General features: G+C 37.1%; 1 protein-coding gene across 2 annotated transcripts; it reads left to right on the top strand.

The window, feature by feature from the left end:
- The first annotated feature begins 744 nt into the window (after positions 1-744).
- LOC139120779 (wee1-like protein kinase 1-A) lies at positions 745-19,094 on the top strand. 2 transcript variants are annotated; one of them, XR_011549148.1, is made up of 10 exons: positions 745-1,483; positions 3,011-3,077; positions 11,955-12,124; positions 12,640-12,761; positions 13,401-13,547; positions 13,723-13,857; positions 13,974-14,059; positions 14,396-14,709; positions 17,874-18,697; positions 18,883-19,094. XR_011549148.1 is itself a non-coding variant. In XM_070685335.1 (9 exons), the coding sequence occupies exons 1-9, from the start codon at positions 759-761 to the stop codon at positions 17,980-17,982; spliced, it is 1,875 nt and encodes a 624-aa protein (XP_070541436.1). In that variant the 5' UTR covers positions 747-758; the 3' UTR covers positions 17,983-18,205. The 2 variants fall into 2 exon arrangements, 1 of the variants encoding a protein (XP_070541436.1); XM_070685335.1 differs by lacking the exon at positions 18,883-19,094 and having other exon boundaries at positions 747-1,483; positions 17,874-18,205.
- Positions 19,095-24,686: the final 5,592 nt, after the last annotated feature.

Genomic DNA, 24,686 nt, shown 5'->3' with positions numbered 1-24,686 from the left:
CATGTTTCAGTAAAGGGAGTTGTTTTAAAATTTATTTGGATATTTTATAGGAAACTCGTGTACCCCTCAATACTCTACTACCTCCAGAGTCTACGCATACAACATGATAAAAGGTGAACCACAGACCCGGTCGTTTTCTTGAGGGTCTATTGGTTGAACACCATGCACCAGAGACCGCGGGATCAGAGAATGTCCAGGTTTAACTTTCACCCAAATAATACTTGACCAAATGCACGGGCGGGAAAAATGAAATTGATTTCTTGTGACTAATTGTCAGAACGAAGTGTTGGGGAATATGCCCCTCACGAGATCATCAGTCTAAATTCCGTCGCAACAACAGAAACACGCTGATAACACGCAAAACTGTTCAACAATAAGACAAAGAATTCAGAGCAAAAACAAAGGTTATAAATCGGGATGTTAGAGGGCTTGTAATCTCGCTCTCGGTTTGCTTTGAACAGGTAATCATTCGCTTCCTAAAATGTTACTTTATTGTTTTGAAACAAACAATGGGCGCACATGTGTTAGCGTCATGACAGCGGCATGCCGCTACACTGCTGCACATCTTTTCACATGTACATGAAAAGCACCGCGCCACAGGCAAGCCGCGCCGTTTGTTTACACGGTTGTTGATTCATTTTACCCATTCACTAACCACGTGACGTCAGTGGCTACTTTTCAAAACGCCAACCGTGACCTCTGATTGGTCGGTCGGATCACATGGTTAACCGACGCGCCAATTTTCTAATTTGCCTTGCATGATCTTCAGTAAAGGTGTGAACGCCGCAATTACAACGCGTACTTTTGCTCTTTTCGGAACACAAACTCGTCAAAATTCGGAAATTTTTGATCAAACACGACCTGTGATGGCGTCACCAACTACGATCAGTCTATTTTGTGGAGCAAGGTGCGGAAGATCGCCGGTACAGAGGTTGGATTTTCGAGACGCTTTTGATTCTTCCGGAGAAGAGGACGTCCCCGATGGCCCGTTCATCAGCCCCTCTGCCAGATCACTCAAATTCAACAACAACAATCTCGATGACTCGCTGCCGTTTTGGGATCCCGACTTTGCCAGCCCACCTTCAAGTCCAGTATCAAATCAATCGTACAGCCGAATTCGGAATTCGTCGCCCATGGACATTTCTAGACGGAGCTCGACGTCCCCGGACGTCGACTTCGAGTTCAAGCGACCGACAACAGTTCCAGACACACCCATCCCCCACAAACGGATGAGAAATCTTCGTCTTTACGACACTCCACACACTCCGAACACTTTACTCAAAAAGGCATCTTCCACAGCTTCTGGAACTCCCCCCTCGAAAGGGAGAAGTCTAGCCGGGTTGCTGAAATCAGTCAGCGAAAATGCTCGGAGACCACAAACAGCTCCAAGGACGACGCGAAAGAAACAGGTAGCCAACATCAATCCCTTCACACCAGGTGCGATGGTTCAGGTATCGAAAAAGCGAACGAGGTCGGATTTCAGGTTAGTTTGGATTTTTCACAACTTTTTTCTTACATATGCAATATAACATTTTGAGTAGGTTTGACAGGAAATTTTCATATGATCCGAAAATTTAAATTGTTATCGAAGGTATAAAGGTCAGTGGAGGTTGCTCACCTCTCCAAAAATGGTCATGTTTACGAGAAAGGATGATGACGGTGAGTCAAAGATATTCTGTCCATTGTATGATTATAGGAAATCTGTGAGTCATCGAAAATCAGTTGCCACGTATTCAGTATTAATTTTTGAGTTGATTGGTAAATTTTCATTCCAAGATGACATCATCACTTGATTGGTGATTTAGCTAGTTATCTATTATTCCATGTGATGGAATTTCTCAACAACTGCACACATCCAACCAATACTTGTATACGATGGTGATTAGATTTTATACCTGTTGTACAAGTACAGATGAAAATGTTCACATAACTTTAAAATGTCAATATTTAGTACCAAATGTATCTTATCTTGTCTTTTATTGGTTAAAATTTATTCACACACTTTTGAAAGCAGGAAATATTAATAAGGAAATGCAAACAACAATGGCTTTTTAGCAAAAAGGGTAAAATGAAGTCTTTTATTTGTACCTTTGTCAATCTAATTGTGTTTTTGAAAATTGGCTACACTATCTATAAAAATAAATTTAACAGTTACATAGGGGATTTCCACTGAAGAATACTGCCCTCAAACATGAAGTTAATAAAATTAGTCTTGCTTTTACCTGCATGTCTCAAACAACAGTAAAATTTGAAGTGAAAGAAAATTGCACCCTGCAAATTTCTAAAAAGTGATTTCATGCCACGGTGTTGCAGTATTCCACAAGGATAGAATTAGTCTTTAGTTACATGTTTTGAAATGTCGTACTCTGTACTAATGTAGCATTGTTCGTACACATTCGAATAACATTGATCATGAGAGTACTGCAGACTCTAGCCATAGACAGTAGCTAGATGGAAATGCTTCTCTACTGTGTTTGCCACCTTGCTGTTATCTGGGCTCTTTTTTTGTTTTCGAGCCAAAAACTACCATGAATCAACATAGTAATAATACCAACAACAACAGTATGAGGGTAGTGAATAAACAAAGAACCCAAAACAATTTTCAAAGATTCTTTTTATATCTGTGATATTTTGAAACATTTCTTGTTCACAAGATTATCTTCACTACCTCTTAGTATAGCTGTGACCTATCAAGTGTATCTAGGTTTTTATTCACTATTCTGAGGCAGTAAGTTAAAGCTACTAGTTTTGGGCGTAAAAGTAGGAAGGGACTAATATAATTTGATTTAGTTGCAAGACATCTGATAGTACCTGCTACCATAATCACTAGAAGCCAGAGCCCCCTCTACAGTCTGAACTGCTACTAACAAAGCCACTACCACCATATTTTTACTGTGTCACTTTTATGGACCCTGGGGTATGTGGTTTTAGAAAGCAAACATTGTCTTTTGATAAGATCTGTCCCAATTGAACTTGACCAAACTTTATCTTTTTCCCTTTCCTGATGCAGCATGAATATCACGGATAGTGACAGCGATGATGACTATGAGATGGATCTGTTGGGAAACCCAACAAAGGTGAGTTGGGAATAGAAACCCATGCTGATAAAAACCTGGAATGTTAGGGATTCGTTTGGGGGATAAACCTTTTGTAATCCCAAACATAAACAGAGATAATTTTAAGGAATGTCTGCAGATGATTTTACCTCTTATCCCCAGTGCCCAGCAGCCCAAGTTTTTCTTGCCTCAAATTTTCCACCTTTTCCATTCTTCAGATTTTCAACCTTTTTTGGCAAGAAAACAGGGATTATGCAATGTGTGGGTCTTTTGTGTTGTGTTAATAAGCATTTCCCAGGGTACTTTGCTGAGCTGAACTTTTGAAGTTCAAGTGTTTCTTTTGAGTTGGGAATAATAGGGTAGGACAAATATTCGATGGCCTTGAGTTTGCACTGGAATGCCAGTCAATTACCAAGTTCAAGTTCATTGATTTTTTTGTTTGTAATGGTAACATTTAAAAAGGTTAAGTACAGTTGTGTAGACAAACACAGGTCATAGATTTTTTGACAAAGGCAAATCATAGACAGTGGGGCAGCTCCACTGTCTGTGGGAAAATGTTTTTCCCACAACACAACAGTGTTTCCCAGGGTTCATTTGGGCATGAATGAAAAAGACTGACGGTGTGTGAATCAGGTGTTAATATGTCATGTAGGGAATGTTCTAAATAGATGCTGTCTCCTACACATCCGTTGCAAAGTCTGCAAGTTGCAAACACTGCTCCAAGCACAGCTACAACCTATAGCTCCCCTGGCTTTACCTTCATGCATAAACAATCTTTGCCGTAAATTATTTGAAAATTGAGAAACAAAAGAGCACTGATTGAAAAAACTGGAATGCAGGCTTTTTGAAGGCGAGTCGTGCTTTTGTTCTAGATTCAACTCATTGAAATATCAGCAGTGCAAAAATATTACATTTCACCTGGCCTAATTTTAATTTTTGATTGTTAAAATACTATCTGTGATATAAAAGGCCTAGCAGCACATCATTGTTTTGTTTTGTTTTTATTGGACTCTTCAAAAATGGAAGACAGATACAAGTCATTATTTTGTTTATTGTCACAATATATAACCTGCATGTGCCATTCTACTTTTGACACAAAGCAATGAGGTTTACTTTCTCAATTTTTTTTCATTGAAAGTCAATTTCATTTCTGAATTTTGAAATTACTTAAATAACCTTGTATTTATTGATGCTGCATAATAATTATTAATCACAAGCATTTCTAATGGTTTGTATTTTTGGGAGTAATTTGGTAAAATGGTCATGAAAATCCATCGTAATTTGTTTAAAAGGTAATCATGATACAGTTTCTTGTTTCTAGTTTATATCTATCTGATTGAGTAGCATTATAGAGTAATCCTAATTGAACAAGTTCTACCACTGATTTTCAACTTCCAATTTAATTTTTTATATTTAACAAATATAAATAAAAAAATTCTCACAAAGTATTCACCAAAGGGGGAAAACTTTGTTGAAGTGTCGAGTTCAATGTCCAAGGTCTTGTACTGTGGACTCTCTGTCTCTCTCTCTGATTGGACAGTAACCAGGGTCATTATGAAATTGAAGCCATGGAAACCATACCTTTACACCACACGCAGTATCTTCTCATGTTGATATTTACACACTGTTCATCTCAGACATCACTAGATTAGATAAGAAGTTCAAATAAAAACAAATTCCAAAACACACATTTTGATTGGTTGTTGAGCAATTTAAATCCCTGACCCCAATTTCTCAGAGCCATTCACAGAATTCACTATGACAGACTTCTGAAGAGGTGTAAATATATTCAGTGTTTTTTAAATGTCCTCAAACAAAGAAAATAACTCCAGGGAGGTAGGTAGCTTGGGGCGCACTTTTCACCTTTGTCTTTCTGTCTATTTTCAATTACTTAAATTTTTGGAAACTGACTGGTTTCTGTCAACTCTAACAGAGGGCAAAATATCTGTCTGCGTATGGCAGGTTAATGTGTTGCTTATCGTGTGATGTTTCAAGGCATATTGCCTGATGGAAAAAGAGAAATAATATTTAATTTTCATTTATAAGAGAATGTATATAGAGTACATGGTATGCGAGACCATGGATGTTTATTTTTTACATCCATGGCATGTGAGACATACTGAAAATTATCAAAGCAGGCATGGTTTTATTCAGGGGACTATTCAGAGATATCTGTCTGCTCTGATTATTTGCCACAAATTATAACACTGATACTAGCAACAATTCTCAGTTTACATGTTATCTGTAAATAAGGAATTTGTCAGGTTGAGCTTCCCTGAGCAAAATCATTTGAAATTTTGGTAGTACAATTATGAAAAGGGTATGATTGCAGGGACTAAGGCCAAAATAAAAAATATGTGCTGTTCCGACTACCCGACCTACCCCAATTTTATCCTCCGACCCTAGACTTTTTGAGGTTCATAAACCAGGAAGTAAGCATAACTATATGAAAAAACATGAAACGCATGAAATCACGCGATTTTATTTTATTTTAATAGTTTGATATTCAATTTGAGTGTGTTTCATGAGGAAATTATTTACTAATAGTTTGTTTGAACGCGTACAAAATGCACATTGAGGAATAAAAAAAAATGAGAAAAAAAAATTCCCTACCTACCTACCCTATTTTTGAAAACCATGTAATCGGAACAGCACATATTTTTTTATTGGCCTAAGTTAGACATTTTGCTGTTAACACTGTTCTTATAGCAACTTTGACTGAATTTTTTCCAAGAACAAGTAAACACTGAAATAATTTTTAAAAATTGTTCAATCCATGTCCTCTATTATGAGAACTTCAACTATCAACAATTTGCTTACTCAGAGTAACATTGACCTCAGTGGTCCTGACATCGTATCTATGTGTAGGAATTTTGTGCCAGATCTTTTCATTGTATTGGTACCAGATTGCTAGACATAGCCAAGACTATCTTTATGCCTGCAAAGAGTTCAGTCAATGCCTGACTGAGATTCTCAAAAATCTTTGTGTTTTTGTTTTGTTTTACCCAGGAAATCCAAAACTGACAGCAAGAGTTGAGACAATGCCCACATCTAATGTTTGACTAGGTTTTGTCAAATTGGGATTCTATGAGGTCCCCTGATAACTATTGTGTCAAAAACAGATGTGTGCCAGGCATGATGCCAACACAATGACCACAGCAGTTAAATACAATAAATCCCCTCAACTTTTATTAGACCAGCCATTACGTCGAATTTAAAATTGTAAGCTTATTTTACAAAACTGACATGAAAGTGTGAAGCCTGCCGGTAGCTTTGTCAAATCAAAAAATGCTTCCTGTGTTTTTGTTCCGTAGCACGTGGAAGCTTCCATCAAAACAAAAACACTGAGTGCCTCCATTGTGTCTTTTGTCAAATTCCAACACACAAACCAGGCTTGCTGCCCAGAACAATGCTCTTATTTTAAATCTCAACCCCCATACATTTTAAATTTCTCATTTTGGCATCTTTGTCTTCAACAAAAAAATTAGCATATTTTGTGGTCGTTCCCTTTGTCCGTTGTTAAAAGTTCCAGTGTATAGAATTACTTGTTAGGAACTCTCTCAGCTTGGGGTGCTTCACACCTCCACTGCTGTCAATGGGGCATTTAATCCATTGTCTGTCTCTACAAATATTTTTCCAGGGTTAAAAAAAAGTTTAAAACACACCTGCTTGCAACTGTCAATGATCAAATTTCACAATTTTTGACTTTTCACTGAAGATTTCTCATATTTTCCAACTGCCTATCATTTCATCCTGGACAACTCTGATGTCTCATTGAGTAATACTCGAAGTAGTTTCCTTTTTTTCAAAAATTAATTTTGAGTGAACTTTTTGTTCATGTTTAACATTGTCCAAGTGGGATTCATCGGAGACAAAAAAATTGAAGTTGAGTTTTTTACTTGTCTGTGGTGAAGCAAGGTACTGGCACAGAATATCATGGGGTTGAACCAGACTACCATATTGACACAAAGGGTTTCAACACACACACATTAAGTGATGGACCATTAGACCTTGGGAGGGGGGGGTGGTCACAATGAATTGTGAAAATTTTTTTTTACTATTGTAAATTTCTGAAATTTTTTTTTTCAATTGAGATTAGCTGTGCAAATTTTTTTTTTCAGGGTAAATTTTCAGATTTATAATTTTTTTTAGTCCGTCGCTGTCTGAAGATAAAGAGGGCAAAGATGTGGTGCCAAGCACCACAAGCGGCCACGCAAGCGGTCACGGGGGGGGGGGGGGGGGGGGAGGTCAGGAGAGGGGTGTCCCCTGCTGGTGTTGGAGCTTTTGAAAAATAGAGATTAAAATGGGGTTATTTGGGGGCACTTGGGGAGTATTTTTGCGGGGGGAGGTGAGGAGGGGGTGTCCTCCTCCTGCCGTTGGAGCTTTTGAAAAATAGAGATTACAATGATGTTATTTGGTGGCACTTTGGGAGTATTTTCGCGGGGGGGAGGTCAAAAATAGAGATTACAATGGTGTTATTTGGTGGCACTTTGGGAGTATTTTCGCGGGGGGAGGTGAGGAGGGGGGTGTCCCCCTCCTGCCGTTGGAGCTTTGAAAAATAGAGATTACAATCATGTTATTTGGTGGCACTTGGGGAGTATTTTTGCGGGGGGTGGTCAGGAGGGGGTGTCCCCCTCCTGCCGTTGGAGCTTTTGAAAAATAGAGATTACAATGGTGTTATTTGGTGGCACTTGGGGAGTATTTTTGCGGGGGGTGGTCAGGAGGGGGTGTCCCCTCCTGCCGTTGGAGCTTTTGAAAAATAGAGATTAAAATGGCGTTATTTATTGGCACTTGGGAGTATTTTTGAGGGGGAGGTCAGGAGGGGGTGTCCCCCTCCTGCTGTTGGAGCCAGGGTTTTACATCACTTTTTACTTTTGAGAGTCCCTGGGGACCCCTGGTGTTAGAAAATGGGAGTCCTACATCAAAATATGGGGGTCCCAATTTATTTCAAAAGAATATTTTATTGTTTATCCATGCCATGGTCTTCACTGTGTTCAATTAGTGTTATAACACACGGCAAATGGTTGCGCATTTCTTAAAATTATTCTTACATGAAAATTCTAGTTCATACTGAGGTCCCTCATTGATCAATTCAAAGAACACTATTCATAATTGACATGATCTCATAACTTTAATGACAAGTTCACAAAGTTGTGAAATTTGAACAAGTATTCAAATTTGTCAAATTGACAAGAAGGTAATTTCATACTCTGAAATGGTATTCACCTAGCAAGTCCAGTAGGTTGAGTTCACACTCTGCCAGCAGCTCCTTTAGCAAATAACCTAGCATTGTTTATGAAGTCAAAATCATCTGTGATGGGGCCAACCAGTTTGATGAACATTAGTCTATTAAGCCTTTGAGGATTGAGTCTATTTCGTGCCCACTGTTTGATGGCATTTTGTACTGAAAAACCCCTTCACATGAGGCAGAGGACACTGGTATGACAAGAGCAATTTTAGCAAGAATGGCAAGATCAGGATACTCCTCTGTAAAATCAGTTAGCAACAGCTTGATATACATATCAAAATTCAGTGCGTCCGAAAGATCTCATTCTGCAGTAGTTTGTTGATATAATTTTCTCGTACACTACAGAAGCTCTGTCTGAGTGGCTGATTGTAAGTGATTTGAATGTTTTTGTATGTGTTTTTCTGACCATTGCCAGGAACATCACCCAAAGCATTAAAGACTTCTCTGACAGTGTGTGAATCATTAGTCATTGTATTCAATGTGTCCCTAGTAGACTGAACACTTTTTTTGATATGGGACAGAATCTTTCTGAAATGTAAGGCTCAAAATTCCAATCACAGTAAGGACATCAATCAATAAGGCAGTGAATAGCAGAAACAATGAATTGGAGACAAATTTCAACAGCCCATCAGCCTTTCCCCCTTTTTTGTCACTTGCAAGTGCCAAGGCAATTGGCTCAAAACTGATGAAAATCATCTTGACAGCTGATTCAACCGACAACCAGCGAACAGATGTAGGCTCAGTTATTTGTTTTGCCTTCCCATTCAACAGAGTTTGCATTTCTCTAAATTTGTCATATCTCACACTAGAGTCATTAAAGTATTTACACAATGAATGGATTATATTATGATATTCTTTGCAATATTCAATATCTCATTCTCTGCCTGCTTGAGAAGCAGCAAGATTCAATCGATGTGCAACACAATGCACTTGAACAAGGTTGGGATTTCTGGCTTTTAATTTCGCACCCAACCCGTTCAAACGACCGGTCATTACGGCCGCCCCGTCTGTTCCCAGTCCATGTATTTTGTCTACGGCCGCGTCACAGATTTCTTTCCTAGTCAAAAATTCAATCAAGGCGTTTTCGATCCCTGCAGCAGTGGCAATTTGCTGGTTACCGAGGAAAGAAACATTCGCCTCGCCATTCTGAATATATCGAACATATATGGCAAGTTTCTTATGAACGGTAATGTCACAAGTCTCATCCAACATAATACCGATGAAATCACTTGCAAGTTGCATGTATGCTATCAATCAGGGACTTCTCCATCACACGTTGAATACACTCTTCAAACTCCATAACTATCTGAGGACATTTGTAATATTCAATGTCTAAGCCGTTCAGATTCTGTAGATGCATGATGTCAGTGAATACATCGCACGGAAGGTCACGTTTAGCAATCAGGTAACAGTACGTAATTGTGCAGCGTACGCCTCCAAGTTCGTTACTCATACCCTGCACCTAGGTACCTGCCGGTCCTCTGCAGATTTGCGAGCAGTAGTAAATTGTGACCTCAAGCTTAGGATTTTAGCACTTGTGAGATGACTTTTCGAGTCCTGATGACGAGTTGAATGTTGAAAATTAGAACAACCTTCCGTGAACGGGCATGTAACATTCGATTTCAAACATACATCGCATTCCATGACGTTTCGCTCTGTAGAATATCGAAGCCATTTAAATCTATCGAGCCAACTTCTGTTGAATGTTCGTAATTTTGCTGACTTGGCCGGGGGATCTGATGTATCAGTATCGCATGGCGTAGCTGCTGTTTCGGCCTCGACCGAACCTACATCGTGCTGGTTGCTGCGGCCGTCGAAAAACTTTCGCAGATCGGCTTGTTTTGGGTATTTGACACGACCCGCCATAATGCATAAATATGTATTGATCGCCGCAAACAAGAAATCGACCAATTAAGAATCAGTTTACATTTTGTCACGGTAGTAAAATTTGTTTCCGCGGGTACCATTGGTCATCAAACAGTGGAGGCCAATGCACTACGGAGCATTCTATTAAAGTATGGGGTTGGTAAGGTTTACTGGGATGTGTTTTACGTGTTCAGCAGCTTCGCGAGATATACACCAGCAACAGATATTTGTGCGTCCGAAGGGACGCGTAGTTTAGTTTTTGAGGGGTCCTGGGTCCGTTTTATGCGTAAAGGACACAGAAATGCGCGTCATGTAAAACCCTGTGGAGCTTTTGAAAAATAGAGATAAAAATGGTGTTATTTGGTGGCACTTTGGGAGCATTTTTTTCGGATTACACATCTTCCTCTGAAACATGGTCTTCTTGCTCCTCAGTAGCTTCCTATAGTTTTGAAAATTGACTATTTTGGTTTCCTGGCTTCCCTTTCTACTGCGTGGATAAATGGCTACATTCACCCCACCAAACATCATGCATATCTCATGATTTACAATTGATTTTGACAAGCTGAGAAGCTAAAATAAGCTAAATAATATAGTTAAATTTGCATATTTGTGTTTTTAGAGCAATTGTTGCCCTTTTTTGATCAAAACATCTATTTCTCTGTAGCAGCATGTCCAAATTGATTGGATGTGTATAGATGTGTTGAAATTTCAATATTTGTCTTTTTAGGGCAATTTATGCCATTCATGGTCAAAAATCTGTATTCTCTGAAAGGGCTTGTCCAATTTCTTTGAAATTTGCTACACAAAAACGATTATTCATGCAGATTTATTCAGTATTTGCTATCGAGAAACTTTCAAAGTTCAACCCCTTTGTGTGTTTTGTGTTGGGATTTGTTGGATAGATGGCATTCTACGTAGTGTATTGTTGAATGTTAAAACATGTGTTGCTGTTGTTTTTTGAGGCTGTTTTTTGAGAAAAAAGAATTGAAATGCCTTTTTAAAAGCAAAATAATACATAATGACTTGATATGTTGTTTTATCATTATTGACGTGTTTCTACTTGTTCACCCATTCTTGCATTCATCATTGCAATAAAATGCTGTGAAAAAATGAAACTGATGTGGCCTGCATCTGTTTACATTGATCTTAAAAGGCAAATACAACTTTCTGTCTTGACAACCATACCATAGTTTCAATGTTTTACCTAGTGTACCTGCTTGGTTTGTACGCAGGAAACAAGTAGAAAACAGGTTCTATAATTTCATAATTTTCAAGTGATCAGAATACAAAAGTGATCAGAATAAAAAGTCCTGAAAAGATAAATAATCACAACTTCCAGTATAAGGGATACAGTCACTCTAAATGTATAAATTAAAATTAAAAATGTGCCGGGAGGATGTACTAAAAAATACAGAAAGTTGCTTTCTGTCGGTAAAATCTAAAAAAATTCAAAATTTTAAAGACTTTTGCAGATTTTTTTTTACACCTTTGTCTTCTTATTTATTTTTTTTTTATTTTGCAAACTAGTTTGAAGATTTTTTTTTTCCTAACTTTCTGCTCTGAAAATTTTTTTTTTCTGTTTTTGACCACCCCCCCTCCCAAGATCTAATGGTCCGTCCCTAACTGATATAGATTTTCTCAACTGTAATCTAATACTGACAATTGCCAAGGTCTGAAAACAATGTGATACCTTGACAAGTAACAACAATAAAAAATTCTAGAATTTTCTCATTTGAGCATTGTATTAAAATGTTTCAATTTCTCGTCTTTCTTTATTTTTGCAGAAAGTTGCCCTCAGAGAAAGCAATATTTCCAGGTACAACGAAGAGTTTGTGGAGATTTGTAAAATCGGATCGGGAGAGTTTGGCTCTGTCTACAAATGTATCAACAAGTTAGATGGCTGTTATTATGCAATCAAGAAATCCAAAAAACCAATCGCTGGATCAGTGGATGAGTAAGTTGAAAAAAATTGAAATGTTACAAACTTTGTCCACAAAATGTTATTTTAGAAGTCATACTTACAGTATTGTCATCTTTTGGAAAAAATAGTTTACAGATTTCACTTGCTAATAATTTCCCATTTTTTCTAGCATTTTCAATCTGCAACAACCAAACATCCAACCAAATGTTTATTTTAATACAGAATAATTATTATCTCAAAATTCTTGTCTTTCATGATTCATTCATAAAATTAATTATCAGTCACACTCTTCAAATTTTTCAAAAGTACTATATTTTCACGATTTCTCAGTAACATTTGAGACACTTTGGGAACATGTGGAGAAATCTCTGCCCAGTCCATTATCAACATGGTATCAAAAGGGCTGCCTTTATGGTGTTTTACAATACAAACTTGAATGTTTCTTAGGATAATGTTGAATTGCAGTATTGTCCTAGATGACCCCACTGTACTTCAGTTATGCTGATACATGGTATTCTTTAACAGTAGGAGTGCCTTTTCTTCCACAGAAAAATGGCGATGAATGAGGTGTATGCCCACGCAGTGTTAGGAACCCATGTACACGTGGTCAGATACTACTCAGCATGGGCAGAGGACGATCACATGCTAATACAGAACGAATATTGCAATGGTAAGTACTGCAGATTTTCAAGCACCGTGGTTTCAGCAACATTGAACTAAATAATATCTTTGACAATAAAATATTTTGTTGGAGTTTGGCAACCAATTTTCATCCATTAATCTAAACAGACTTGACTTATTTCATTTTGGCGCATCAGTGAATTTATTTTTGGAGGAAAAAGCTCCCCTGAGTTCAAGACCATTTTGCTGATACATTAACCTATTCAGACTTTTGTTTCATCCCTACATACTCTTCAAAAGACTAGCTCACCCCTTATTCTCTGTATACAGATCCACAATAATCATTGTTAACAATGGGGTTTGGCCCAACCATGATAGTGATAGGGTGAAATAGGTGTACTTATACTAGCTGACACTACATGTTTGAAATGGATGTTAAGACATATGTAGTTGTTTTAACGGTACATGCAAAATATTCCAACATTGATTCATCATCATAATATGGGTACCTAACAAGGACTGAGTACAAATGTTGTAGCCGACCATTCTACTTCATACTACAGAATACGAAGGTGACTTTTTGCTATGAGAATATGAAATAAGCTTCATTGACACATTCTTGTACAGAACAATTTTTCCTGAGAGTATTTTACTAACATACAAACTGCACATGATGATTTGACTACAGCTGGCAGTCTGGCTGACGTCATAACAGAACACAGGAAGAGTGGGAAACCGATGACGGAAACGGAACTCAAACAGGTCCTTCTAGAAACTGCTCAAGGTCTGAAATACATCCACCAGCAGGGATTGGTCCATATGGACATCAAACCAGGTGAGCTCAACCAATCAGATTGCTTATCTACATCACTGTTTACACATCTGCTAGAAAAGTGGCCAAACAATTGTCGTTAACGTTCTTAACATGAAAATTGCTTAATATCTCAGAAACACTGTCAGTATAATATAAATCTCAATGTTTATCTTGAATTTTTCTGGCTTGTTTACAGGAAACATTTTTGTAGACAGAAAGGAACCAATCAACAAATCACCAGGCAGTGACGGTTGTCAAGACGACAGCTGTGGTGAAGATGACGACGATGATTATTTTCCTGGGGACAAAAAATCAACAATTTATAAAATTGGTGAGTTTTCATTTTAAATTTAATCGAATCTTTGTATTATATATAGATTCATGCAATTTTCTGCATTGAGTGAGTGAATATTTTTCAATGATATAATTTTGTGCATTTGATTTCAGGTGACCTAGGTCATGTGACATCATTAGCCAATCCCAGAGTTGAAGAAGGAGACGTTCGGTTTCTGTCCAATGAAATCCTTCAAGAGGTAGGTTATTTTACAATTGAATACATACAGAAAGTATTATTCCTTATATCAAATAATATCTTTATACATGCCTTTATTTTATCCAGAAATATAGCTGTATAGTCAAAACGTGATCAAATATTTGTTTTTAAAGGATGCATCACATAACCATGTTGAAACCATACATGCTTCCCCACCTATAGTTTAATGTAAAGGTCAAGTTTTGCCATTGATAGCTATAGGGTTATACTAAGTTAACAGGCTAACAGGGTATTTGTAAGAAGTGTCAGTAAGGCACTCAGCTTTCTGAAGATATGCCTTCAATATTTAATGCAACCAAATTTTCTTATTTTACAGGATTTTTCACACCTCACAAAAGCTGACATATTTTCATTAGCACTGACCATCATAACTGCCGGAGGGAAAGGCCCACTTCCGATGAACGGTGAAGCCTGGCACAGGATACGAGCCGGCGAGTTACCAAGGTTACCACAGTGTTCCGACGAGATGAACAGTCTGTTGGCCAGTATGGTGCACCCAGACCCACGCGCTAGGCCGTCAGCCGCGACGCTCGTACAGCACCCGCTGTTATGTACGCATGCCAAGAGGTCGGTTCTTCTGCTTAGACGAGAACTCAACGCGGCTAAGTTCCAGAATGCTATTCTCACAAGGTATGTATCTCTCCCCTAAGGCCTACGTATAACTGTCCAAACTCATTGTTTCAAATAGGATGGCTATAACTATATCACTAAAATAGGGATCTAACCTTTTTAGAGCTCTGTAATATTTCCCATCAAAATTTTCAAGCGATATTTACCAAGTTTCATGAATTTTTCTGTAATTTTTGATAAATTTTGGACCAAATGGACATATATTTCATTGGCTACAGTTTTTATCAAAATTTAAAAATCTGAAAAAATTGACTGGAAATATTTTTTAAAGGCAACAAAAATTGACCATGGCTCTCAAAGGGTTAAGCCTCCAATAATACAACATTTGTAGTATTTCACAGTGTGTCTAATGCAATCTTTACAAACTGTTTTTTTTTTTTAATTGGATGCTCAAAGCAACGTGTTGAGAATGCAGTCAGGGATGTAGAGGGTTTTGGTTACAGGGGTAAAAATAAAAGTACTGGTGATTACAAGTAGCATGTGAACTCACTAAGTTTGTGCAAAATGTCCCTGATCTTTACTGACCAAATAATTTTCACAGCAGGCAAATTTAACCGACAGTTGTTGTCGTTTTTTGCTGACTGTTGGCTATTTTCATTTCTACATCCCTGGCAATAGTCACCCCTGAAAAAGTGGTCTAATAAACTCTGGAATACCTGGAAAATTGCATTGAAACTCCTGGAAAAGTTCTTTAATTTTCAGCAACTTTGACTTTACCAATCATAGAGAATGCATGCAAAACCAGCACACTGCAGAAACTGAAGTGCTATCAATGTTGCATAGTAAACATACCTGTCACGCCTTCTGTTTCCATTGATGGTTATTAATCCCACGGACACCGTCCGGGGAGACTTATAGGTTTGGTCGTGTCCGTGCATGTGTGCGTCCGTGCGTGTGTGCGTCCGTGCGTGCGTCCGTCCGTTCACGCAGATATCTCAGAGATGCAAGGAGCGATTTCATTCAAACTTGGTACAAGAATTACTTCATATGTCATACAGATGCACGTCAATTTGTTTTGTGATACGATCCAATATGGCCGCCAGGCAGCCATTTTCTAACGATTTTTTCATGTACAGAGCCGTAACTCAGACATGTTGCAACCGATTTTATTCAAAGTAGGTACAAGGACATTGACCAATGTCATAGATATGCACGTCAATTGTTTTGTGATACGATCCAATATGGCCGCCAGGCGGCCATTTTGTAACGATTTTTTCATGTACAGAGCCATAACTCAGACATATTTCAACCGATTTTATTCAAAGTTAGTACAAGGACATTGACCAATGTCATAGATATGTACGTCAATTTGTTTTGTGATACAATCCAATATGGCCGCCAGGCGGCCATTTTCTAACAATTTTTTCATGTACAGAGCCATAACTCAGACATATCTCAACCGATTTTATTCAAAGTCTGTACAAGGACATTGAACAATGTCATAGATATGCACGTCAATTTGTTTTGTGATACAATCCAATATGGCCGCCAGGCAGCCATTTTCTAACGATTTTTTCATGTACAGACCATAAGTCAGGCATATCTCAACCGATTTTATTCAAAGTTGGTACAAGGACATTGACTTATGTCATACATATGTAGTCAATTTGTTTCATGATATGATCCAATATGGCTGCATGGCAGCCATATTGGTTACAATTTTTTCGTGTCCTTAGCCAAAACTTGGGCACGTCTCAACTGATTTTATTCACCGATTTTATTTAAACTTAGTACAGGGACATCGACCTATGTCATACATATGCACATTGATTTGTTTTGTGATACAATCCAATATGGCCGCCGTGTGGCCATTTTTTCCGATTTTTTCATGTCCGGAACCATAACTCAGACATGTATCAAGCAAATTTATTCAAAGTTGGTACAAGGACATTGACTTATTTATACATATGTATGTCGATTGGTTTCACGAGATTGTCCAATATGGCCACATGGTAGCAATTTGTTATGGTTGTTTCATGTCGAGAGCCATAACTCTGGCAAGTCTCAACTGATCTTATTCAAAGTTGGTACATGTACATTGACTTATGTCGTACATATACTTGTTGATTTTTTAAACAGTAAGATCAAATATCGCTGCATGCGGTGTGATTTGTTACAATTTTCTTATGTACAGAGCCATAACTCAGACATATTGCCACCAGTATCATTCAAAGTTGGTACAAGGACATTGACCTATTTCATACATATGCTCCTCAATTTGTTTCACGTCATGTAGCAGTAACATGTCAATTATTGAAGTTTCGTAAATAGGCTGATATGTCAAGAAATACTGCATCAAATTCATGAAACTTTGTACAGATGTTAAGCTCACATTGCTTTAACATTGAAAAAGACATTTATCAGTGTCATTTTAATTAATTTGTAATTGCATAAGTAATGAACTTTCCTAATTAGGGTGATATAGCCACAAATTAATACAACGTCAAATGTGATGAAACTTGATACAGATGTTGATCTCATAGTGTTGTAAATACTGCATCAAACTTTATGAAATATGGTACAAGTGATAATCTGTTAAGTGTTAGGATTGTATGCAAAATAATCGCAATCATACCAATCCATAATCCAATGACAGTAGGTCAGAATTCACAAGACAAAAGTTGTAAACATAGACACAAAACAGCACAGAACAGACAGCAAATAGATGGCACACACACAAAGTCACATTCATGAAAGAAAGACATATGGACCTCTGGCCAGAAGACCAAGAAGTGATGTCAGGTGTTTCGAAAATAGTAAGCGCATCCTGCCCCACATGTGGCACCCGCCATATATCAATCTATAGTCAGATAGGTAGTGGTCACTAACTAAGGCCCAATGTCACCGATGCCATCAGTGATCATTTGTCGTAATGTTTGCAACATCCTGTTGATTAATTCCTAGTAGACTCATTTTATGAACTTTAGGATGGTGGCCTACTTGGTTTTATGTTTTCATCACCATAGAACTCATTCTTGGCCATTGAGTGCCATCTGTATCAAAGTATTTTATCACAGACCTAATTAATGAAGAGGACTCTATCCTCTCTGAGGACATGTAATCAAAGTACCCATTAACAAGTGGGGACTGTGTCATCAACGATGACTTGTTTTCAGTGTTTAATGACATGGAAACCACACTTTCTTTCATTATTTGTCTTACAGTCAGCTCAGAGAAGCCCAAGCCCAGAACCAAGCGACCGTCCCAAAATCATCCGACAGGAGTTCAAGACTTATTGGTAGGAAGATCAACAGAAGTATGAGTCTGACGTAATTGTCGCGAAGATACCGCTTTTCTGATGTCACTGCGCATCTTTGATAGAACTCTTGTGCAATGAAACACCCAGAGATACCAGTCATTCCAGGCTGTAAAAACAAATAAAGACACTCAAATCAGTTTCAAGTTGAGAAAATTCTCTATGTTTTTGTAAATAGTGGTCACATAAATTGGTAAAACGCACATAATCCAAGAATTAAATTCCCCATTGTTCAAAAGTTTTGTAGGTCTTTGTTTACAAGTCATATCCTTGCAAAAACAGATCAACCAGTGACAGGTTTATCACAGGTACTGCTCATACATATAAGGTCAATATCACTGAATGGTCTGGTGTACTGTATCCAGGGATTTTTGTCAGTTACACTTAGGGGCTCATTACCAAAGTGCAAAACGGACGAAGTTGCTGTATTTTGAACTTGTTGGTTGTAGGTTTGAAGAACATCCAGTCCACCATTTGCAATTTCACCAATCAACATAATACTAGGGGGTCCAGTTGCTTCACAAAAGCTATCGTAGGGCCTCCTAGAAATTTATGGTTTTTCATAATGAGGACTGGGCCCATTATTCTCCATATCACCTTTGTATTATCAGTCAGAACGTTGACATACTCAAAGTGTGATATACACAATGAACCTACAACAGCTTTCACAGAAAGACCTGATGTACAACTGATAATATACGCACATTAATAACTAATGGTGTTTTACAATAGGCCAAACCTGGAATTCGAATCGACCACGGTACAAACAAAGCCATAAATGCGCATAAATGTACGTGTATTTCCATGCGTGTTAGTACACATGTGGGCTTGTTTGTACCGGCATCACGTGATTATTTGGGCGTACTGAGTCTGTAGAACGCATCACGTCCTTTTATTCGGAGTAGAACCATTTGCAGATCTTGGTACACTGTTTAACAAGGTTTTTCGGCTTTCACAACATGCTTCATCAATTCTTTAAGTTTATTGTTGAAAAAAAGACAGAAACAGAAACAGCAACTCTGTCCCTTTAAAACACAGAAATCAAAGATGAACACATTGGACTTTATGTGAGAATGCCAGGAATCGTAGAGATGAAATATCATGCATACCTTTTTAAAGGAATCCATATGACTGTGTCATACACTCTGTATGACTGTTCATATATCATCAATAACTTTTTAATGTATGTGACGATCTGTCACGCAAGTCATTTGACTCTCAATACATGTTAAGCAATTTGTGACAATCAATAACTTTAACATAATCCATGTGACTGTCACATAATCCATGTGACTGTCACCATACGTCATGCAATCTGTGACTAGCCATGTGTCACTAAATGACTTTTATACTCCTTGTGACATTGGACATCATTTTTATGTTACACTCTGTGCTATCCGAAAATGATAGTTACTGTAAAACCTCTATTAATTCAACAAGAAAGCTGTTAACATTTCTGAAATACTATTAATTTAATTAAAAGGTGTTTGAGGGAGATAATTTCTTCATATAGCAGAGTTGCTATAGTTATAGTACATTTGAAATTTTGCTGAGTACTTTGCTTTTATGTTTTGTGCAAATATTATTGTTCACTTTTTGTGTTAAGACTGCAGGCTTTGATGGTTATAATATTTGCAATGAATTTTTTATTTCAGTTGCTGCAGTTTAGTAAGTCAATGGACAAAAAGAATTTCCTTATGAAATATTTTTTTAAAAATGTTTAAGATGTGACTAAGAATGAACCAACAGGCAGGGACATCACTTGAACTGAATAAGTAGAGGTAGAAAAAAGTGCTGAAAAAATAGAATAGTTGAATTAATAGAAGTTTTACAGTTTGTATTGTGATTCTGAATATGTCAAGATTTTCTGAACTTTTCAAAACTTTCTAACTTCCCAAAACAATGACAACAAATATCTGATGCTGCTGTGAGGGACAGACCCATAGACAATCACTCAGACAAATACTACCCTTTCACAGCAAGATTTTAGTTCAACCCTATTGTTTTCAAAAGGGTGGTTGAACCCATGTATGTAAACATAGATGTGAAAAGAGTTTTACAGCTAGGTGACAGCTAGACAATCTGATTTCTACAGAATACCGTTATAAAAGAACAAGAATTTGACGAGTTCTACCATTTTTCTCTGAAGTCAAAACCAGTCTAAAGTTTATCACAATTCTGTATACAAAAATTGGATACCTTGACCACACAACTCCAGCGTTTAATTTTCTGATGAAATCTTTGTAAATAGTGAAACAAATTTGACATTCTTGTATTATAAGTAAAAAGTTTTGACTTCTAAATTTTGTAACTTTTCTGTCCCACTTCTTGCAAAATTCATTTTTCTCTTAACACTCCGTGTTCTTGGTAACTCAACTTTTCAAGTTTGCATTGTTTTTTTGTTCACTCAAAGGTATTCACTTTATTTTAACCCTGTTTTAGTGTTTTAAAATTTTATCTATGAATTTTAATTCTGAAGATTTTTTATATTTGTCTTTTAAGTTTTTTATATTTGTTGTTTTACTAATTCATATAAGACAGTAGAAATTTTAATCATGTTATGCAAATTTTTCTGATACATTTAAGTGTTTTTGCTCAAATAATTACTTAACTTCAGTAATTTCACTGCCATTCCCTATTTTTAAGTAGTTTAGTCCAGCTGAAGTTTATACATTTGAAAAGGACCTACCTTTTTTATAGAGGTCAAATATCATATAAAAATATTATCATCTGTTGGAACTCTTTTCAAAAGACACTGTTTTCAAAATTAAAATTTGAGTTTCATTCCTGCTGACTTTAGAATTATTTTAATGATTATAGTTACAGAAAGTTGTTACGTTTAATTGTCAGAGGGTTCAAATGTTTATTTTATTCACAGTTTTTGTTCATATTTTTTCGAGATACAATTTGAAGGACATTTGAATGGTAGATAGCTATACAGAATGAAAAGTATGATGATGTGTTGGTGAATTTTACGTCACGTGTAATATTTTTTTCAAAAGCTAGGCCAGTTTTTATTGGGAATTGAAATCATAACGTCCAATTTTTATGATCAGTGATAATTTTCACATAATTTAATTCACATACTTTAAAAGTGATATGAAATTGTTTCCTTAGCTCAGAATGTCCAAGAATTAGTGACTATGACATCCGGAAATTTGAAGTTTTTTTTGGTTTTCGCAACCTACAAATACCTGCAGAACTACTTAAGAATTTATAGAAAACTTGAACATTTTTTTTCTGACAATTATTTCTATTGTATGTGTATGTCACCGTGGAGACTCATAGTCTCAATGTGTACATAGTTTATTGTCTGTGAAACTTGAATTAAAAAGAACAGCTCTATTGGTTTTAACACAACCTTTGTCTGAATCGTGTTTCTGACTTAAAATAATTTTGTGTCTTACCAAAGAGACCTTGAATCTTTTGTTAGTTCAAGTTATTGCTTCCTGAATAGTCTGTTTATCCCCATTTCCCAATAAACAGGTCCACTATCACCACTGATATAACAATAGGTTTGGGCCAGACCATTGTGGTGATAGGGTTAAACCACAGTCCCTCCAAGAGGGACTGGGGTTAAACTATTGCGGCATAGCTGAAGAAGAGTCACCCTGCTCTGAACAATTTTCCGTACATAACATAATGTAATGTAATGTTGGCTGTATTGAATTTGCAACGCACATGTATAGTTAGGCAGCAACGCACATGTATAGTTAGGCTGTATTGAATTTGCAACGCACATGTATAGTTAGGCTGTATTGAACTTGCGACGCACATGTATAGTTAGGCTGTGTTGAAATTGCAGCGCATACTTTGTTCTTTTCTGCAAATAGTATCAACAACGACAACAACAATAACAACAACAATAACAACAAATTTACTGAGTCCAAATATATGTTTATTTATCTTCATTTTTAAATATTTAATCATCATCATCGTCATCATCGGAGATTGAATCCCCTATGGTCGAAGTCGAAAAAAAAACCATGTTTACATAAAAATCATGTAATGTCGCAGAGTTATGGAAATTAAAGTCACAATAAAGAATGTTACGAAGTCTGATAGCAATAGCATCGGGAAGTTCAGAATAATGGACGCCCTCTAACGGTACTTATTATCGAACGTTTGTTTTCTGTTCACTTCGTCTGACTCGACGTGTCAGATCTCGCCACTCGTATAGCTGATTATTTACTTTTTGAGGGGGAAGTAGGAATAACCTTAAATCTTTTCTGTGATTAAAAATAAAGAAATATAGCTAAAGGGACAATTCATCATATCACATACCCACTTACCGAAATAAAGTTTTCACTGACATGCTGACAGAAAATGCGCCAGTGATGTACTTGACATGGTTGTCTGGGAATAGCAGGCGTATGCGTTACATGGGTTACTATATACTATTTTTTAATAAATCACCATAACATCATTCTTCCACCATTCATGGTGAAAGGAAACATGATAAACGTTTGACCTCCATTTGCACCCGTTATATGGCAAACTGCTGCCGATTAAAATGTTTGAATGAAGCATCAATTGCTCTACAAGCACGCACACACAATCGTTATTTGGAAACTGAAGTATGCAATTTTGTGTCAATATTGCTGGCAGTGAAAATTACTTTCCATAAAATTGAGAAATAGTGACCTGTGTTTATTCCATCGCTGAGAACGAGAGCTTTCCATAGAACGATGCGATAGGGAATCGACCCTATTGTTTATGCAAAAATGTCCACGAACATCCAAAATATATGGTGAATGGTAGAGGGAATGAAAGTGGAAATTTCACTCGCCATATTAGGGTAGTTGGACATTTATTCAGATTTATGAATATATGTGTGTGAGTATCGCGATGGTAAATTCCTAATGATATTAGATAGAAAGTAAACCGCTTCATAGGATCGAAACTTCTATCGAAGACATAACATCGCAAAAATGTTAAGTAACGGCAGATGCAAACACACAGAACAATAAAGACACGACATGAAAAAAATGCATGACCCATTTGAAGTTCAGAGATCGAAATTTTAATATGGAAGGTTACACTAATAGGATATGACACTGTTGTTGCACCATGTCGTGATTCAGTATTCACTGGGGAATCCAATAAGCGGCCTCACCGCATTTCAACACCATCATCTGTTTGCATGCTGTAGGAATTTTTTAGATTGGATTATAAGAAGATTTGGTTCTCATCTTTTGGTTATTTTTGTGGTCGACATTAACACCATTTCACCGTTTGATGTATTTCTAAAGTTTCCACAACATCGTGACCTTTGACAAAGTGTTACTATCGAAAAGAAAACTCGACAATGCTGAATTCTGGAAGTATCGCTATCATTCTAAGATACATGTTGCTGTCTGTTTAATATATGTTAAAAGTACATGTACTGTAGAAAAAACAGAAAATACATTAAGGCAGAATGTGCCTCGGGGAGAGATATTCGGACTTTTACAATTCTTTTCTGATATACCACTTATTGGGGTTCATTTTAAAGCTCTTGGTGTAAGAAAACTTTTCAAAGGCTCAGTTTTACGAAATTCGAAAGTTTTTATTTTTCTCCATAGAGTTAACATAGGGATGGCGGTCATTTTGAATTCCAAATATCGGTATATCTTGGGTATTTATTTCCCTAGTACTAAAATTAGCACGTTGACCCCCGATTTTTATTCTTGATTTAGAAATAAAATGGTTGAAAGATTCCTCAAGGAAAGTTTGAGCAAAAGTTTAAGTCTTTCACTTTCGAGGCCATACTACATTAAGAGGATATGGACCATATTGTTCCTGGAGTTTTCCGTCAAAAATATATCACCAGTCTTTAATTATACCGTTCAATGTATATATCGATCTTAGTCGCAAAGCATTCATTACGATTTCAGTTGTCGGAGCAATATAGTACGTAATTTCATTTCTTTGCCATCCTGATTACGCTTTTTATTGAATCCATTCTACTCATCCTGATTGCATCAACCAATTCTCAGTTATGTTCATGTTGGACTTCTTGATGATTTATACAAATAATTGAAATTCGTCTCTGCACGTTTCAACAGCTATCGGTCTCACAATTGAAGTGAAATGAGATCTATGTGTGGATTCATTGATTTGTGATTGAGAGAGAGAGAGAGAGAGAGAGAGAGAGAGAGAGAGAGAGAGAGAGAGAGAGAGAGAGGGGGGGGGGGAGAGGAGAGAGAGAGACAGACAGACAGAGCGATAAACAGAGACAGAAAAGGCGTGAAAATATGTCGATAACAATATATATTCGAAAATCGTTCAAAGTATCATCGAGAATCACAGGCGCTTGGCACATTGCTGGGATAATAATCGTATTTAATATGTAGAATGTCTATATACGACTTGATTATTCAATAAAAGAATCACTGTACGTGATATTAGTGTAGGCCTACATGTTGACTGGCATTATACACGAATGGCTATGGCTGCCTGGCTCGGGCCCGGCGAACGCACTGCATAATCATCAATGTGTAGAATGTCTACATGACTTGATTATTTAATAAAGAATAACGGTGTGATATTACTGTACATATTAGCTAGCTTAACCGAGCGGCTGTAGAGCTCTGCAGGGCTTGGGCCCGGCTTGGGCCCGTTGTCCACGCTGCACAGACATGATGGAAAGGTAAAAAGCTTTTCACCGCCCGATTTCATAAATCAGAGAAATTCACGAGCTCTGAGCGTTTCCGGTGATAAAAACTGGTCAACGGTCAGA

The sequence above is a fragment of the Ptychodera flava genome, chromosome 2 (assembly GCF_041260155.1).
Source record: "Ptychodera flava strain L36383 chromosome 2, AS_Pfla_20210202, whole genome shotgun sequence".
NCBI classification, from domain to species: Eukaryota; Metazoa; Hemichordata; class Enteropneusta; family Ptychoderidae; genus Ptychodera; species Ptychodera flava.
Note: the sequence above shows the minus strand (reverse complement) of the source record. Positions and strands in the feature narration are given on the sequence as shown.

Coding starts and splice junctions, on each gene's coding strand:
- LOC139120779 (XM_070685335.1), top strand. CDS start 759: ATGATCTTCAGTAAAGGTGTGAACGCCGCAATTACAACGCGTACTTTT. Junction 12,762..13,400: donor ACAGAACGAATATTGCAATG/GTAAGTACTGCA, acceptor ATTTGACTACAG/CTGGCAGTCTGGCTGACGTC. Junction 13,858..13,973: donor ATCAACAATTTATAAAATTG/GTGAGTTTTCAT, acceptor ATTTGATTTCAG/GTGACCTAGGTCATGTGACA.